At 34.4% G+C, this 19,092-nt stretch overlaps 1 protein-coding gene across 7 annotated transcripts in view; it reads left to right on the top strand.

Annotated features, from left to right (window-relative positions):
- The window catches only part of LOC115440116 (protein unc-13 homolog A), a 73,723-nt gene that overhangs the window by 7,819 nt on the left and 46,812 nt on the right, over positions 1 to 19,092 (top strand). For 3 of the 7 annotated variants that reach the window (XM_030164290.2, XM_030164292.2, XM_030164288.2), the window contains exons 1-6: positions 6,417 to 11,654; positions 13,478 to 13,521; positions 14,721 to 14,811; positions 15,628 to 15,636; positions 16,437 to 16,511; positions 16,878 to 17,097. In XM_030164290.2, coding sequence (XP_030020150.1) covers positions 7,083 to 11,654; positions 13,478 to 13,521; positions 14,721 to 14,811; positions 15,628 to 15,636; positions 16,437 to 16,511; positions 16,878 to 17,097 — 5,011 coding nt within the window. In that variant the 5' untranslated portion in view covers positions 6,417 to 7,082. Of the gene's footprint in view, positions 1 to 6,416; positions 11,655 to 13,477; positions 13,522 to 14,720; positions 14,812 to 15,627; positions 15,637 to 16,436; positions 16,512 to 16,877; positions 17,098 to 19,092 lie in introns of those variants that run through there. The other 4 variants (XM_030164293.2, XM_030164294.2, XM_037436422.1 and 1 more) reach the window with 2 other exon arrangements.

Below are 19,092 nucleotides of genomic sequence, written 5' to 3'. Positions count from 1 at the left end.
GCGCCCGGCTTAGAATTCGAATGTATTCCGCCATTGTCAGAAGTAACATTTTATTTTGGAATTCACAATGAAATCGAATAACACCAGTACATTTTATTTGTTAGCGCTGATGTGACCTGACCTGATAAGTGGTGACCTAGTTTAATTAAAACGTCATCGTGACTCAAATAATTTTTGACATTTTCGTCGGGTTTATTAAATTGTTGATGTAGAAATATTGTACGCGTATCCAATCCATTAATGACTAATATTACGACATTAACAAAAGAAAAGATAATATGCCTTTATACAACCAATAGGACAGAAATGAGTATTATTTCTAATATAGGAAATGCTGTTTTCTCATCTATTTGCCTTTAAACAGCGTCCGGAATTAGAAATCACTTGACCGTTTCTAAGATTGAGTGGCGTTAATTAGTAGGCTTGGAAAAATGGAAGTTAAAACTCTGACCTGGATAGTCCGCGATTCAGCATTAGCGTGCGTATCACAAGTCTTTCAATGAGGTAATACCGTCACGAGAAATTCTTTTATGAAGTTCATAAGGCGAGTTCGCGTGAGCCGACAGCACGTAATATAAGTTAGTGGTCACAATGAACGATAAAAAGTTAGCCCCGGTCATAGTAAGGCATTTACTGTAGGAAATTGTCCCTTGTGTACTCTATTGTGCTGTTACTCCGAACTTCGTTAATACTTGAATCAAGGGAATGTTAGTGTTAAATGTGGCCTTTATGCGTGAAGTCGTTACGGATGATATTAGTTCAAATTCCAAATATAAATTACATCGTATTTATACATTGCTGAAAATTGAGTTTTATTTGTCAACCGTTAAAGATTTTATTGAAATGAAAGTATATTTAAAAAATTTAAATGATTTGTAAGTTTCCACTATTGGGCTATTTTCATATCTAATCTATTATTTTAAACAAGTTGTATCAAACAAGTCAACAAAAAATCATTGTTGTAGGGCAGAAGTAAACCGACTGTACCCTCGTAAACAAAAATAGCATACACAAAACACTTGAAGTGTTATACAGTCTCGAGAAATATACATTCACAACAAAATCTAGTTACACACGTAAACGTATTGCCAACCTGGATATAATTTATGAAATTGCCGCGAAGGAAAACAGATAGCATGGCGCTAGGGAGAAAAAGGTACCTATTTGGACTCCAGGGACGTCACCCAGCCAGCCAATTGAATACAAACCCTTTGACATTATTCATTAAGAGACAAATTGGTTTGTCGACGGGTCACCAAGAAACCTACTTTGCTCGGCCCGTTTTCTTGAATAAATTAACAAGGCGGACTATTGTGACGATGATGAATTTATAATTATTACGGCCATTGTTTTGAAATTGCATGTGATTTATATATAAGGTATAAGTATAGTAAGTGGTAATTACATCGTCTAAGTATAGGGCACGCATCAAAATTGGGAAAGTACGAGGACTTTAAAGAGTAAAGATATAGGTAGGAAATTATAACCGAATTTGTGCTTCAAATATTATTAAGTTAATTGTTAATAAGTCGTTGTCTTATTTGAAATGGCTGTGTGATAAGATTACACAGCGTCCTTAGATATTCATACAAAAATAACATAATTGCGGAAATTATTCTCATATGCTCATTAAGAACGTGTAAATCACGATATGGAAAAACATGCAGTATTTTACATTGGTGTTTTGCTATTTCACAGTAGATTCAGTAAACATCGCAAGAACGCAACGTTTTTGTAATGTTCCAAATGACTTTACATAATCTTAGAACTCTCTGCTAAAATATAATTTTTAAGTTTAAATAACCAATACGGAACAGTCAATGTAAACCACAAAGAATCTGAAAAGACAATACTGTTGTTATGTATTAGTAGAGAACTGTTATTCAGCAAATAATAAGACCAGTATTACACATAAAAAAATATAGCATTTTTTCTCGTGACAGCATTCTGAAAACGTTTCTTTTAAACCAGCTTTTAGATTTCTCAATACTGTCTAACAGTGAAATAATATATACTACAGAGCTTATTATAATTAGAGGTCGTCGAGTGGGTAGAATTCGACCATTAAATTTGATGTATTTGTACATATATTTTATTTTTCTGCACTCATATACATGGAATTTTAATTATGCCAAATCTAGCACTCCTCCGAGCGCGCAATGTACTTAAAAAAAGATACAACGTTTTCTCTTCACATATTAATATATATGTTTGACATTATAATTATTTTTGACTTTCAGTAAGCCTATAGAGAATAAGGATAAATAATATTATTATCTTTTCAGTTGGACTATAGACTTTAACTATAAACAAAAGAGTATACAATATGTATATCAAAATTGTAGAATTGGGATTTTTTTAATTAATTTAATGTATTTCTAATTCATACTATATAAAATATTAGCTTTCTGAATTGCTTTATATAAACTTTAACTGTGCCAAATTTCATACTCCTTCTTTCGTGTAATTTTAGTAAAAAGAGTTACAATAATATTAATATATAGACATATTGATATAATATATTTCGAACAATATATAATTAGTTTAAAAGGCAGTTGACCTCGAAACACCTTTTGCACGGGTATCGTCATTTTGTTCTATGATAAACAGTTGGAACTAAAATTATTTTTTACATTTACAAGTGACAGAAATGTACTTGTATTCTAAGGTAAAAGTTTTAAGGTTTAAAATCATTATGAAAAGATTTTTCGATCCTTACATGACATTTCATAATATAAGTACTATTTGAGATGATTAAAAGATATTAAAATATCTTTGTCACTTTTCTATGTAATAAAATAGATTTTACATTAATTCCACTTAAAGGAATCCTTAATGCATTGCATCAGCACTTACCCATTTGCGTCAATAGTCTATAGTTGACGTAATTCTTTTGTCATCTAGACGTTCATTTGTTTTCCAAAGTAAATATGTAGAGCTAATATTGAATCAAGAAACTTAGTTGCTCCCACACTGAATGCTTTGACATTTAAAATCAATATATCATATAAACGTCTTATTTAACCTTTAATACATTTTATTATAAATTTGTTAACAAATTCTTAACAAAAATACTTGCTGGAATCTATGTAAAGCAAAAATTATTATGCATAAAAAATCCAAGAAGCAGCAAAGGTGCAAAAGAATCGTAAATTAATAACATTTTAATATGCAAATGTATAGTGACTAATAGGTTTCCACGCCGACGGGAAACGGAACTCCTGAAGCGCCGTGAAAAACGGTCTCGCTGAATGAAATGGGCATGAGTCGGTGTTATGAAGGCAGGGCGGAAGTACGCTCACGCTCGGAATCGTCTGTTGACAATGCGAGCGCATACATACTTACGGCGCAAACACTTGCATGTCTGTCACGATTCAAACTCGTGTTTAAGCGGAGATTTTTCTTTCATTAAATGTGTTTTGTGATTGCTTTGAAATGAGCTTTTTTAATTGTATCCGTTTAACACTTTAGAATCCTTTAACAGGTAGATCAGTATAAAAAAAATGTGCAAGTAAAATTACGTAATCAATTAACAATTAGCATTATTGCCATATGTCGCGCGTTGTCCAACTTTGTTTGTACCTTTAGTTGTTAAAGTTTTACTCGTTACAGTGCTATGGTAATTAATTTATTCGTTTGTTTCCCAACACTATTGTTGCCGACAATACATTGTTTTACTGCTGTTTTGGACCGGGGTTTGTATTCATGATTTGTACTGCATTTCGTCTGTAGAATACTGCAGTGGTTTTTGAGCATAGAGAGAAAATGCTTCTTATTATTGTTTATTTATACTGGTCATGGTATAAGACAATTGAGTATTCAAGAGCACTATGACTGTTGTTAATAATATCTTCAAATTTAAAAAAATATAACTGAAATATTTGTCTCAGAAAAAAAATACTTAAACTTGGTTGTAACTAAGGGCCTCCTCTAGAGTCTGCAAAAATTTTGTCAACTACTAAGAAGTATTTAAATGGTATTTTGGTGTTTTTAATTCCGAAAATACTTTTCCTAAATGTCTGCATAATAAAAAGTACAAAGTTTCATAAGTTTTTCTTTCCGCATACATAATGTAGATAAGGCTCATTAACTATACGAAATCCCGGGTGGTTCTGGCTTGCCAGATGCGCTGGCTTGAACTCCTGCCAACATCCACACCCTTTCGTCTCGCTACTTGTAATATTCAGACCGTTTGAGCATCGAGTCGCGTCGACTCCACTGATTTATTGTTCTGCAGATATGTCGTACGTTGTATTTTTGTTTTATGGTTTGAAAACAAATTGCATTGATTTAGTAGTAAAAATATTCATGAATATCTGTATGTTACTTATTTCTGAATATTTGAAAAATCTCCGTCGGTCATATATTTTTGCATCTTTTGGCCATAATTCATAGAAAATTGTTTAAATTTAAAATTCAAATGTGTGAAAAATGATAGAGAATGACACTCAAAATACTGTACATAAACATGTAGAAGCGTCTTGCGTTCTAATAAAGTCAATATAAAAGTAACTTGTAACTTAAGACAAATTTTATCGTAATAATTTTCTATAAATCCTTTGAACCCGATTATCAATAACCAGGCACCCATTATTTTGTACCTTTTTTGACACAACAAAATTTACGGACCGTACACACTTGGTACAAATTAATACTGCCACGATCCCATAAATTCCATACAACGTGGATCTAAGAATTTATGTCCAACCAGAAGTAAAATGTGGGTCCATGAAATTGAAAAGATCGGTGGAGGTAGAAAATCGTTTACTGACCTTTCGAGAGTTATTGGGGAATATCCGTTTGATCTCAACTCTTGGGGATTATTTTGTATTCTTTAACGTTTTATCTCACGTCGATCCCATGGAAGAAAATTTGGCAATTTTGCTTTGCTTTTACGAGATTCCTTGATAAAAACCCGACGGATATATTTTGATAAAAATCGGATAATTTTGTTTAGATTTCTTTGTTATCTGAATCTATCGTTGTAATCAAAAATAATTAGTGTATTGTATCATGACTGTCGATGAAAATATGATCTTTTTTTTTCATAAGTAACTATCCATTTACAAATAAAGCGTAGGTTAACATAGCATTTATTCAATAAATAGCTTCAAAAAAGGCGCCAAAGTATAACAATATTATGACGAATAAAATTAAAACCTTGCTCACACCAGTTTTCACTTTATAAATATTTATTCATTACAAACACTCAAACTACTCGTCGCAATCAAATTTAATTTCATATTTCCTCACACACAAAAGAATAAAAGTGAATAAACAAACCGTTCTGACCTAAACGTGGAGTCACTTAATTTACATTGCGGCTTTTATATTTTTTAAAGTACCCGACAATTCTCAGAGGGACGAGCGTTCAATAAAATTCCCTTTATACTTTCTTCATGGAGTGTGGTCTACAAATCCAATTAGTGTTGAGCAAAAGTTCTGGTGGATTTTGGCCAGTATCCAACTGTTTCAATTGGGGATTGCCATTCCAAGAAACGCCATTTTCTGTCGGTTCATTGCCACTAATTTGGTTTGGTTTCGTGAGATGAAAGACAATTGGTGATTACTTCGCACTGCCCACTGCGAGGTTTGTTCGCTTTGGAAATGGCTTTTTGACTGATGTTTATGTGCGTTTTCGTGTATTGACACGTTATCGGTCTGTAGCATTTGAGAATACTCTTAAACTTATTATAATTTTAAGGGGACAAACAAGCAGTTGGATCATTAGATACTCAGATTAATTATCCACAATACACACAAACCTAGGTAATATGGATGATATTAATGCAATTTCTAACAAAAAATATAATGAGAGTACTGCGTTATATAGCATGTTATTTAAATCAGCGGGTCATGTAAACGTAAATTAAGTTGGTCACGGTTTGTTAGCTTAGGACGCTGACTGATCGTATAAAAGAATAAAGTTTACTATTACTTTTATTTGATCTACAGTAATTGTATAGGGAGTTGACATGACATTTTGACAAAGTTAAACAATTCACGAATACAATAAACGAATTTAGTAAAGTTTTTTGGGATGAAATTAAATATATAAATGCAAATTATATGAGTGCGAAATTCGGTCGGCAGTACAAGTACTTTGCTTGGGGCTTTTTGGTGTAAATTTGATTACTTTAACGAAAAAAAATTCTAAAAGAATTTTTAGAATTAAAATATGAAAAAGAACATGGATTTAGTTTGCGCAAAATCACTAACCTAATATGATATTACATGCAGAAACAGCTTATACCAACAATGTTATTATGGCTAGATATATAAGCCGTACATTCCTCCTTACAGTATCAAAGGCATTCCGCTAACGGAAGCCAGTCACGTACGGTTCTGTACACGCTGTCATTTACTTAGTCGTTGTCGTTGCTTCAAAATGTTAGAAAAATATAGCATAACATCGACACAGGCGTACATATTTCTAAATTCCATTTGCCACATGTTACATCACAGTTTTCCTAATCCAATAATCCCAAGGTCAATTTAAGCGAAGCGGTGGTGAAACTCGGCATTAATTTCCTTTCGTTTCATCCTATTTCCTTCCTGTGCCGGGTGCCGCCTTCCACCTCTGAGGCACACTTACTCACGTGGAATCGACTGTGAACCGCTTAGCTGCCTCCCTAAGGAACGTGTTGACTTTGCTTTTAGAATGACTTTTATAAACTTTTTGAATCGTAACATTTTCTTTGAATAAATTGAATAAGTACGAGTCCATGCGTTCCGTTGAGGTATTCCTTTTCCATTCCTGTACACTGGTGTGAACATAAAATTATTTATGTCCAAACCAGTGGGTACACAAAGGGCGTGCCTCCAACGTGTTTTCTTTACAGCAATGTAATAGAGTAACCCAAATATATTTTTGATGCAAAATAATCAACAATTTAATTCCGTCGAAGTACAAAGTATACCTAAAGTGTTATAAAATATATAAAAAAGTGAACTACATGAACAATATGTACTGGATTTAAAAGTGATAAAATGATGCTTGTGACTGATAAAAAAACGGGACAGTTTTGTGTGGAAAGTGTTAAAATTAAAACGATATGGGATGACTCATAGTGCAAAAATTTATGTGCAACCCACTATCCGATCCGAAGATGATGCGCGAAATTCACGACAGTGCTGGGGCAGGCGCCGGCGGCGCGATGGAGGAAAGCGAGGGCGGAGGGAGTGGGGTTGCCGAGGTCGATATGGACGAGTGCGGCTCCCTCGCGCTGCCTCCCGACCTGCCCCCATACTCCGGTGACTATATTATCAGCGATTATATGGAGCGCCTAGGAACGCGCCTCAATATTCTTGAAACAGAACTCAAATACGCTTGGCGGGCTCTCGATCTGCTCAGCCAAGAATATGTCAGGATGTGGGAACGACTAGAGCGGCTTGAGGCGTTGTTAGCAGATCAACAAGGTGTAATATCAACTTTACTCGACTTTTACACATGTCGGACTGTCGCTGCAAGGGATCCAATGACTCGTCTCGAAGTGATAAGGGAAATATTAGGAAATGGCACGGTTGAAGATGGTATAGAAGAAGGATTAGATGTGGGACGAAGTTCCGTACTATTAGTTCCTCAGGAAGAAGTTATGGAATCAAATGAAGCGTTCTATAAAAGTTTAAACCAAGCGTACAGAGACGATTTGGTTTGTGATGAAGTGTCAAGACCTCCTTCGCAGTTAGACATGATTTGGGAAGCGCCAGAGGAAGCTGAAATCGAAATTATTCCCGCTGGCTCGAGACAAATATACAGTGCAAACGATTATAAAGATTATCGTGGACTACAGGGTGGACCCGGAATTAGCGAAAGAGACTTGGTGCATTTATCTACTTTAAGTACAATAGATCAAATTACAGTAGATAAATTACACGAATTAGATAGGCTGACAAACCAATTACATAAAGATTCCAGAGAATTAAAAGACTTGAAAACTAGGCTTCGAAGCCCTGAAACAAAAATGACATCCAAAATGGACAGAGATATAGAAGCCAAGACTTTAGTCGAAGATGGCAATATAATAAATGAACAACTCAAGAGTGTATATGCTGGTGGTGAAAGCTGGGCTATTAATGACATGATGAAAAGTTTTGATGATTTTATGTTAACGATGCCTAAAGAGTCAATGGTGAGAGAAAAATCTCCATCAAGACTGTCCCTCGTAGATAATGCTGCAACAGACAGAATCGAATACTTACAGCCAAATCTCTCACCTCGCAGAAAATACGTACCAGAGAGAACAACTACAGAGCCCTACACAACGGTGACCGGTCGCTTAGCGTACAGTTCAGCAGTAGCCAACGCAGAAATAAATGCGGCAAAAGCCTCTAAATCTCCAAGTGCCCTTTCCAGAGAAAGGTTTGAGTATAGTTCTTCCTATCAAATAAGTGATACTGCAAGGTCTGGTTATTATTCTAGTAAAGGTATGTCTCAACCGTTAAGTGACATGTATAAAACGAGTGCAGAACAACATTCCCCACTTTCGATGCATGAAATCTATAACGGTCCTACTGATAATAGATTAGAATTAGGTTACGAAGATACTAGATTACGAAAATCCCCAAGCCCTCCACCTCCCGCCCCACCAAATGGAGCAGATTTATTCCCTTCTATTGAAAATAATAATGATTTACCCTCGCACCAAGCAATGTTAACCGCTGGGAGTACCCTTCCTCCTGATAATATGCGATTGAGCCCAAGGTCACCAAAATCGCCAAAAACATCACCTAAACATATAAAAAGGGATAGCGCTAATATCGTAGCAGCAAAGTCTGACTCAGGCCTATCCTCTATGAGCGGATGGTCAAGTTTAGAAAAAAGTCCTGGTTCCCCTAAAACGGGGCGTGTTGTGCATAGTAGTCATGATTCCCATAAAATGAGAATTTCTTCACCTCAATCGGCTCAAAGAATGTCTTATGAGCTAGAGTCTAAACCGTACTTAGAGACTTTAGTAGATTCCTACTTATATGAGGATAAGAGCTTAAAAAGCGATTACAGCTTGCGTAAGATTGATCACCTCACAAAAGATGTATGCAATTCTAGGGACTTAAGTAAATTGCAAGGTAAAATTGATAGTGAATTTTTAAAGAGTGACTTACAATATTCTATGGCTGAGCAAATGACTCAAGTTACTAATATTGGTGAATATTATTATGGTAACGAAGCTCCTTCAATTTACTCTGTTGCTGGAAATAGACAGCCAATATTTACAACTGTGTATAGTACTCCGCGGGGAATGTTGTCTGAAGATAGCAGTTTTTCCGAATTATTAGATAGAAATGAAATGCCGGAACCTGTTCCACGGCCTGCAGTTGATTCATATCCACCCGAACCTAGTTACCATGCCCAAACTGTTGTACTATCCGCTGCGAATGCTAACAAACGACCACTCACTAGGGCTAATACTATGGGAGTTGGAGATCCTCATTATTATCAAAATGGATATAAAGTGACCGGTCATCGTACAGGCTATCCGACAAGTAACTTAACAGATGCTCTTTCTTATTATCCGACATCGAGTAGATATGATTCTCCAAAAAGAACTTCTTTGGAAGACCAACTTTCTTGGCAAGGCGGGAGCAGATCTCCTACGAGTTCCATGGAAACATCTAGCTTAAAATCACATTCACTGAGCATTACTGAAAGAAAGCAGTTTCAAAACCAATTACAACAAGAATATTTTAAGCAACAACAATACGATCAACGGAATGGTAATATTATGTACGAGGGCCAAGCATACGAGAAACAAATCACAGAGCATTCGAAACTACGAAAAGAACAGTATGTAGATTCAAGTGGTGTTTTAGTTTCAGAATCAGGATATTTATCAATTTCAACTAACTTGAAAGGAAAAACACAAGATAAGCAACCAAAGAAACCAAAACGGACTTCTTCGTTGAAATCAGCTATGTCTTCCATGAGCCACTGGCTACCAGATTTACACTTGCCTAAAAAACATAGATCACACTCTTTACCTTCCGGTGTAGATACAGTAGAACAGACCCAACAACAAGAAAAGTCACTGAAAGAGAGAATAATGTCCGCACAGAGGAGAAAAAAGAAGTATCATTTAGTGGCTTCGATGTCGGGTTTATTACAAAAAGCTAGGAGAAAACATCAAGCTAGCCATCAATCATTATCAGATCCAGAAACATCCGAAACGGAATGGTCAGGTGGCCGATCTAGTGCACAATCAGAGGATAGTGATAGTGTATTTTCTGACTCTACGCACGAAAATAACGTATTTGCAAAGGTAGCTCCTAAACCAAAGCAGAGAAAAGTAAATAATCAAGAAATTGTAGAACAACAGCAAATTATTCAAGAGCTGCAAGAAAAAGGGTTGGAATATGAAAATGATGAAGAGACAGAATGCATAATCGAAGAACCCGAGAAATTCCCGCCAATGACCACAGCCCTACCACGCGACAAAAGTGATGACATTGATTTTCATTTTGCTCGTGTTAGTCAAATGAAAAAAGATAACATTCAAGAATTAGAAAAACTAGATATCGACACTGACATTTCAAATGTTGATCTATTTGAAGAAGAGGATAAAGAATCTAACCAGTCTCCTGCGTCACTTTTTGCGACCATCGGTGATGTTAAAAAAGCATCGGTAGCACCGGAAGAAGGAACTTCTGAAAACAATAAACCCTATAGTGGTAGTTCACAGGAGTTTGCAGTGTCGAGAGCATTAGGAAAGTACCGTCTAAGAAAGTCGACTTCTATAACTGATGATCAAATAAGTGATACGTCTCCTCCTAAATCAGAGCCAGAAGTTCAAGAGCAGACCCCTGAAGAAGTTGTTACGCCAAAGGAAACAGCAATACGCAAATCAGGTACACCAGAAATAATTAGCAGTACTGTGGCAGAAGAAGCAACTATGTATACAGAAAGAAGCCCTTCAATTCAAAGTTCACGGGGCCTACCAAATAAATTTCAACCACGACATCAACAAAGTTTGGAAATACCAAATAAACACGATGATGACGATAGCCGAAGCACTCATTCTTGGAGGAGTGGATCTCGAGTTTCCTCAAGGAGACAAAGTACAGAGGACAGTATTGATTCCGAAGACGAATGGTATTGTTACGAATTAAGAAAACTGGAGGAATTAGAACATCAATCCCAGTTAGAAGCTGAAAGGCAACAAACATTGACAGAAGAGCCAGAGATCGAAGAGATATCTGAAGAGCCAAGTGAAAAATTGAAAGAGAAAATGTCCTACGTATTAAGAGAGTTGAAATTAAAAACGGCAACAGTTAAAAATAAATATGATGAATCTCCTGTAAAAGACACTTGGAAAGATATTACAACATTCCCTGCGATTGAAGAAACCACCGATGATATGGGTGAAGAAGAAAAAGAATATGATGACGATAAATCTTACGCTGACGACTCAGGATCAGGCGAAACGTCGGGCCCTGACAGCCCAGTAATGAGTGGCGATGAACTTGACGACGACTATGACATGCCTCAGATCCATCAAGAACCTACCCCAGTGCAGGAGCCGCCTCCTCAGCAAGACGCTCCGGTTGGCAGTAAATGGAAACTCCTGAAGGCGCTCAAGGACCGCAAGGCCGAAGAAAAGACATCAGACACACCTGCCGCGACGACGCCATCCACCGAGAAGGACAAAGTGAGCGCAGGTGTAAGTTACCTAATGCAAAAATTTCACGAAATTAGAGTTAAGAGTTAAATTTATAATTTAAATGTTAGAATACTCGGCTGCTGGAAACTTTCAATACGAAAGTCAAACTAAGTTAGACTGATGTTAATCAATGCCATTGCAAATGTTACTCGATCTGCTTTAAAATTCAATTTAAAGAACTTATTCTTATGTAATGACTAGATTAGCTGTAGGACATGTATTTACATTGAATATTTAACTTCTGTAATTCAGTCGTCCACCTAACAACTTCCAGTGAGAAATAACGACATTAGACGAATTAAATTACCAAGCTGACATTAGCGTGAAACGTGGTCTGTTATTTCTACAGTATCAACTTTAACTAACTACGGTTGTGACAAACAAACCATTTTTTCCACCAATTTATCCTTTCGCCTGCTATATATTATATCTGGATGCAAATAGAATATAGGGTGCTCTTATAACAATACGATACATTATGTTATCAATGACGCTGTTTCTATTTAATTGTGGCAATAATTAGATATAACCGGCGCAATAGGTACTAAGAACTTTCTATATGATATATACATATATATAATATGAATTTTTATATAAATCTTACGAATATATTCAACCAAACAATGATTATACAATTTTTAACGAAGATTTACCAGCTTAACAATGTTTAGATATAATAAATAATCCCTTTACTCATTAGCGTACTCAGTATTATGCATGTGTTATCGTTTAGGTATAATTTTGGCGACAATTTCACTATTTCTAGGCAAATTACGATTCAATGCTCCATTAATGCGGCGTTAAAATCATTATAACGTACAAACATTTACCCATCGTCATATCATCTCATATCATAAGAGAAAGAACAATGTTCCTTTATGTAGAGTCTAAAATCGCTCGAATTTACGTCGGTTAATCAATTCGCAGTGGATTTCGGTTGATTGCTTTTATTAACAAGATTCTGAACTCTATCAACAATAAACCAAATTATTACGTATTCATTAAGCCTTTGTGTTCAGGAGACACAAGAACTTCTATATTTTTAACCTATTTTTATTCATTATATCGTCTCATTCATATGATTTCAAGTCGAGTTCGGAAAAAAACTGTGTTAATAGCATTCAGTTAAAATATAATTTAAATTATTTGTGTATGAGGGATTAATTAATCAACGGCGGTTTAAGAGGCTCATCATATGACGTCATTATATATTCTAATTAAATCTTCGCTTAGAAAATCGAATAGATATTATATACACGTACATAACTATATAGCTGGCACTTTGTGTAAAACTTATTTAGCGGAATATTTTAGATGTTGAACAATATAATGTAGTATTATAATTGTATTGATATATAGGTAAATGTTTTAAAATTATTCCTTTATATTGTACTGAATATAACTAGAAGTTTATTTGCAATGGGACAACGTAATTATGTTAATACTGTTGAAAAGACCTGAAGAAATCTTCGGTCAGTAATTTCCTATTCGAGGTGAAAGCTACTTATTTGATGTTTTTGAAGAAAATACTAAGACAATTTTTATACTACGTAAGTGAGTTATTGATTCTCCATGTAATATACAACCTGTTGTTACTTTGTAATTAATTTTATAGATATTACATTGAAGAGAAGTTCATAGTATGCATGTAGAAATTGTCTGGCGTTAACAAAATAAATGAATGAAATGAATTTCTCTTTGATATAATATCGAACCGTGTTGCTTAATACCTTTATAATTGTTGTTATATTTTGTTATAAATAAATGTTGGCGTTTTGTTTAGTTTTTTGTTTCGTTTTTTTAATTTTTATTTTTGTTTTTAGAATGGCTCCGGCGGCTTCAACGACCAAGGCGGAAGAGGAAATGGGTATGTAATTAAAATAAACATATTGATTTCTGTGTTCCACTTGAGATGCAACAAAATAATTGGTAGACGATTTCTTTTTAACTTTACGACGATGTTGTATGACCCTTGAAAGGTTATAATGGTACAGTTTTAGGACTTCACGAAACATACTCTGAAGTTTAATATTATGTGACATTCAGTAAATAGAAATTTATATCAATTATCCTATTCAAATATCTGAATGAAGTATGATACGTAAAGATAAAATCAAATTCTCTACAAAATATGCGAAATCAAATCCACTCTGATATTAAATACCATCTGATGAGCTATATATTTCTGCAAATTGTTTCATGTTTCACTTTACATCTAGTAGTTGTTATGAAACTAAAGTTAAAAGAAGTGATTATACATTCAAGCCAAGCAAGCATACCACATGTCGGTATAGACGAAGCTAACTCGAACATCTTAGATAGTATAAAAGTTCTTGCAATATGAATTCACGAATCGATGAGACTGCAAGGAGCGAATGTTACGCAAGACTAAAATAATATCGGAACCGTTTTCTCTTGGTCTATTGTACTTTCATGCCGCATATAGTATTGAATATATGTAAGAATGGGTTTTCATACTCGGATTTTCTAAACAAATATTTATTGATTATTATTTTTTGTTAAGTCTTGATATTTTTTACTAGCTATTCTAAGATCTCTTATCAATGAGCAAAGAAACCAATAATGTTGAATATAGAATTACAGCAAAATTTAATTTACTTCGACAACATCAAAGTAAATTCAAATTCAGTCAGAATATAACTTCAATCGTATGTATGCTCATTCAACGCGGCGGGTTGCGCCTCACACTGTTTTATTCAGAAGCTTGTCTGTCTTTATTGCGCTTCCCAACTTAATATTACACTGCCTTTAATACCTAAAGTTCATTAAATACAACCTCCTCTTTAGGTTACAAACTATTGTTTAGTTGTATGTAATGAACTTATTTAAGATTAGAATTATTAATCATGGAGTAACACATTCACAATTCAAAGTCAAAAAATACTTGAATACAATATTGGTATAGTTTCAAATATCAGAACTCAGTATTAAAAAGATGAATATTTGATTGCATCACGATATTAACAAAGATGACATTACATATGTGGTTTTACTAGAAGATGACTGAGAAAGCTTCTAGTATTACTAAATTCGGACACATTATAGGCACCCTGGAGACAACCCGTTCTACAGCAACATCGACAGCATGCCTGACATCAGACCCAGGAGAAAATCGATCCCGCTGGTCTCCGAGCTCGTAAGTAACATTCAAATTTGTACAAACTTCAAACAAAACATTACTATTACAATTCCAATGGAAGTAAGCTATATTTTCCTCTGGCTCTGGCCGGTTTCAATTCGCTATCTTAAATATGTTTATTCGATGTGTTCTAACGAAGGCACCGCGGATATAATAAAGGTTTATCTACACGGATATGGAAGGTAGATATTTGAAACTGGTCTTAAATGTTTACAGCTCGCATCGACGTTATGCTTCCAGGAGCTTAGTAATATTAGGCGCGTAATAAATGTTTCTTTTATACAGAAAATTTCCATGTGTGTTTTGAACAATTAATGGGGAGACAAATCTGTCGCTTCTTTATTCAAAAGAAATTTATTTGATTTTACATTAGACACGGATTTTATGAAGTTTTCGCAAAGGCAGAATATATACTCTACAGTTAAAATAACGTAGAATACGTTTGTAATAGTAAAGTAATATATCAATTTTATTTATTAAATCTTTGCAAAATACTTAGTTCTACCTAACCACGGATCTTAGAAACCCCTTTCTCCCCATCTGTTGTCCAAATTAATAAAACACAAAATACTTTAAAAGGCCTACTTTACCCCATCCTTTCTTTTTATCGGTGTTTCAATGTTACCTTTATGTGTTTTTCTTCTAACTGTACTACTTAGATGGCCGTTGATCTTTCTTAGTTCGTGTATTAAGTCCAAACCGTTGAGCGATTTAGGGGTCACCAGAGCAAAAAACCATAGAAGTTCCATAGAACCAGTACCAACGACAATTAATGATATAATTGCATTTTACCCCCTTACCACGGACCTGCAGGTTCTCAAGGTATTTCTCTCCTAATAACACTATCTATTTCTATGCATGCAGTTCCAATAAGTGAAAAGACAAAATCATTCGACGACACTATAAATTTTATCTTTTCACTAATTGCACATAGAGTGCTTGCATCATATGTTAATATAATTGGAACAAGTTTGATACGCTTCTGCATGTTTTTGCTTTTCATTTGTAGAATGCAATATTGGTATCGGGGAAAGCGTGTGGATCTCACGTGGATCCTTTTAGTTAAGTAACATTAAAAAATTTCCCCTGTACGATTAATAAAATTGTTAAATTGGATTCCGTACTGGGAAAGTGCACGTGTTTGAAAATAAATCATTGGATTGCAACGCTTCTGTATCACAGCAAATATTTATCGACTGACGGGTATTCCACATCACAAAATTAATTTACAACACTCATAAAACAATATACGTGTTGTGTCTCATACACAAACATTTAAACTCACATTTTGTAAATCGTTTTTTGAACATTTTAAGCACGTGGAAAGTTTGCAACATTTTTATATCATATCAATCTTCATTCATCTGTTAATGTTCAATCGATAGCCATTCTCAAGTTTAAGTAGATCTTTTAACACTAATATATTTCAAGAGGCTTAAAAGGCAGCTTTGAAGGCATGTATTAATCGTTACAATTTAAGAAGCACCTATTAAAGATTAACTAAATCAAGATAATTGTAGCCAGGCAGGCATTCTAGCTTGATTTTAGAGCAATACAAAACTCGCTTCAAAGGCAAATATAATTTTCTATTATTTTAATTAACACTTCTATGATCTATTTAGACAATGGCTGCCACGAAGAGGAACGCAGGTTTGACATCGGCTGTACACCGAGCTACATTAAACGACGAAGAATTGGTAAGTCCATTAACTATTGATTTGTCTTTGAAGGCTTCTAAGTATTATTCATTGGAAGCTTTATTATTTATTTATTATGTTATATCATAATAATGATATGATGACAATGATAATTTACTTGTCACTGAAACATTATGATGTTTCCTCATACACTTTATATGAATTCAACCAAACTATCATTATCATCGTTGTATCTTTTACAATAAATATTTTCAAGGTTTATTACGGAGATAAGAATAAAAATCACAATTTTATTATGAGCAAAATAGTAAGTCAAAAATTAAATTATCTGTATATTGCTGCAAAAAGGACGGGTTCATTTAATTCTCTTTACTTTCAAACGCTTACTTTTTCAATGTCTTGCAGAAAATGCACGTTTATAAGAAGACATTACAAGCTCTCATCTACCCCATATCATCGACTACCCCTCATAATTTCGTACTGTGGACGGCCACGTCCCCCACATACTGTTACGAGTGTGAAGGATTACTTTGGGGCATAGCCAGGCAAGGAGTCAGGTGTACAGAGTGCGGTGTCAAATGTCACGAGAAATGCAAGGATTTGCTCAATGCTGACTGCCTACAAAGTAAGTCAATGGATACTGATATTTCGCTAAGCCCCTGTTGATTTAATGGGAATTAGTTTTACTAGTTCAGAAGCCTCAAAAGTTTTAGGTCCAAGGCGATGTAACTCAGACGAAAACCGATTATTTTATGTAATAAAAGTAAACTTCCCCAATTGTTCTATAAAATTTCTGCTTTGGTTCGCCCCGTTTCGAGAGCCCTACTTCATTATTTGCCGTAAAATTCTATTGAGGTGCATATTCCAAATCTTAGAACTTATTCCCAGTGAACGACACTTTGTTGACTTGATGTTTTATGAGTTATAAGATTCGGAAAATAACGGAACGGTTTGCGATATAAGCGATTATGGCAGTATCATTAATATTTACGGTTTTTATACCTTTAGCTGTTTCTATTCCATTATTTTCCGATTTTATTCTGTATAAAATTGTATAAATTGGTGTTAATAGCAGAACAATGGTTTTATAAATGTGATTACCATAAAAACATTTGGAGGTCGTTATTTTGTACAAATATAATATGAAAAAGCTACATTTTATTGTTTTTAACGTTGGCGGCTAAGCGGACTACGCTCCTTATTAAACTCAAGCAGTGTCAAGAAACTCTCAACGGGTCACTCATTGTCGACAAGATCTCTGGGTGCACAACGTTGTCGCGAAAATCAATATTAAACACACGGTATCAAAGGATTGTTGAAAAGATATGTGTTAGCTGTTTCATGACAACACGATAATGTTAATTTAATAGTTGTATTTTCTTCTAGATAAAGTACGAAAAAGTAAACTAGATCTTAAATCTTATTGAGATTTAACAATTTACGAATAATATCAAGATACTGCAATTGCAAAAGCAATTTGTATACAGCTTGGTTAGGATATAGCTTCCTTAACAGTTATCGAATCCACTTTAGCAACGTCTATTTGAAAAGTTCCTTATGTGACTAGGAATAGACAATGTTCACCCATTATTAAAAGAGATAGCAGCCTAATTCAAAGAGTATCTTGTGGAGATAACTATGGTTATTATCAACAGTAATAATTTCCTATATCATTTCATAAACGCTTTGTTAAGGAAATAGGATTGTAATAAAACAATGTAAATCGAGGCAAATTTATTTTTCAACTAAGTTTTGCGTTAAATCTGATCAAAATTAATAATTTAAAATGTAAACTGAACGAAATAACGACTTTGAAATGATTGATAAAAAGTGTTCGCTTTATTTGTTAGATTCCGCTGTCTAGGTGATTACTGTGTGAAGGTAAATTCAGAGATGTAGTCAAATTGTGGCATAACTAGCTCGATTTGTGTGCATGAGTAAGAGTTTTGCATGCGTCGGTCGCAGTACATCAGTGGTTAAACATTCACGTTGAAGACACAAGGACCATCGGCAAACAAACACTGTTAGAGGAATCACAAGGTTTCACGTAATCAGTTTTGGAAACAAAACCATCTATTTTAATATATAATTTATTTTTATCGATGTGATATATTTGTTTATTGTGACGTATATTTTCGTTCCTTCCTTCATGTTACGACCTCATATAATAAGAAGCATGATTTTTTTACCCTTTATGAACAATTATTTGAACCATCGCTTCATCGGTGTGCATGGCTGTCGATTTTCGATACACGGTATATTGATATATTCAAAATTTTATTGTTCCCATGATATACAATATTAGTATAATATTTGCACGTTCATTTAGGCGGGCAGTCGTTAGGCGATATTCTCCGCGACTGATGTGAAATTCAATTTAGATTCATCGACTGCACGTCATATTCATAATAATTATAGTCTACACTTTGAAACGCGTATCGGATTTATTTTATTTCAAATTATTTATATGTGTTTATATGCTTTATTTGATATTTAAAGCTCAAATGTTTTATAGCTTTATTTGAAATATTTTTCCCTATTCTATATTTTATTGTCGCTTTTTTTATTCTTTCACATTTTTTATTAAACGTTTTACCGTGTCGCTTTATGTTTTGTCTTG

This window comes from Manduca sexta, chromosome 8 (genome assembly GCF_014839805.1).
Source record: "Manduca sexta isolate Smith_Timp_Sample1 chromosome 8, JHU_Msex_v1.0, whole genome shotgun sequence".
In the NCBI taxonomy this organism is placed as follows: domain Eukaryota; kingdom Metazoa; phylum Arthropoda; class Insecta; order Lepidoptera; family Sphingidae; genus Manduca; species Manduca sexta.
This window is presented reverse-complemented; position numbering and strand designations above follow the sequence as displayed.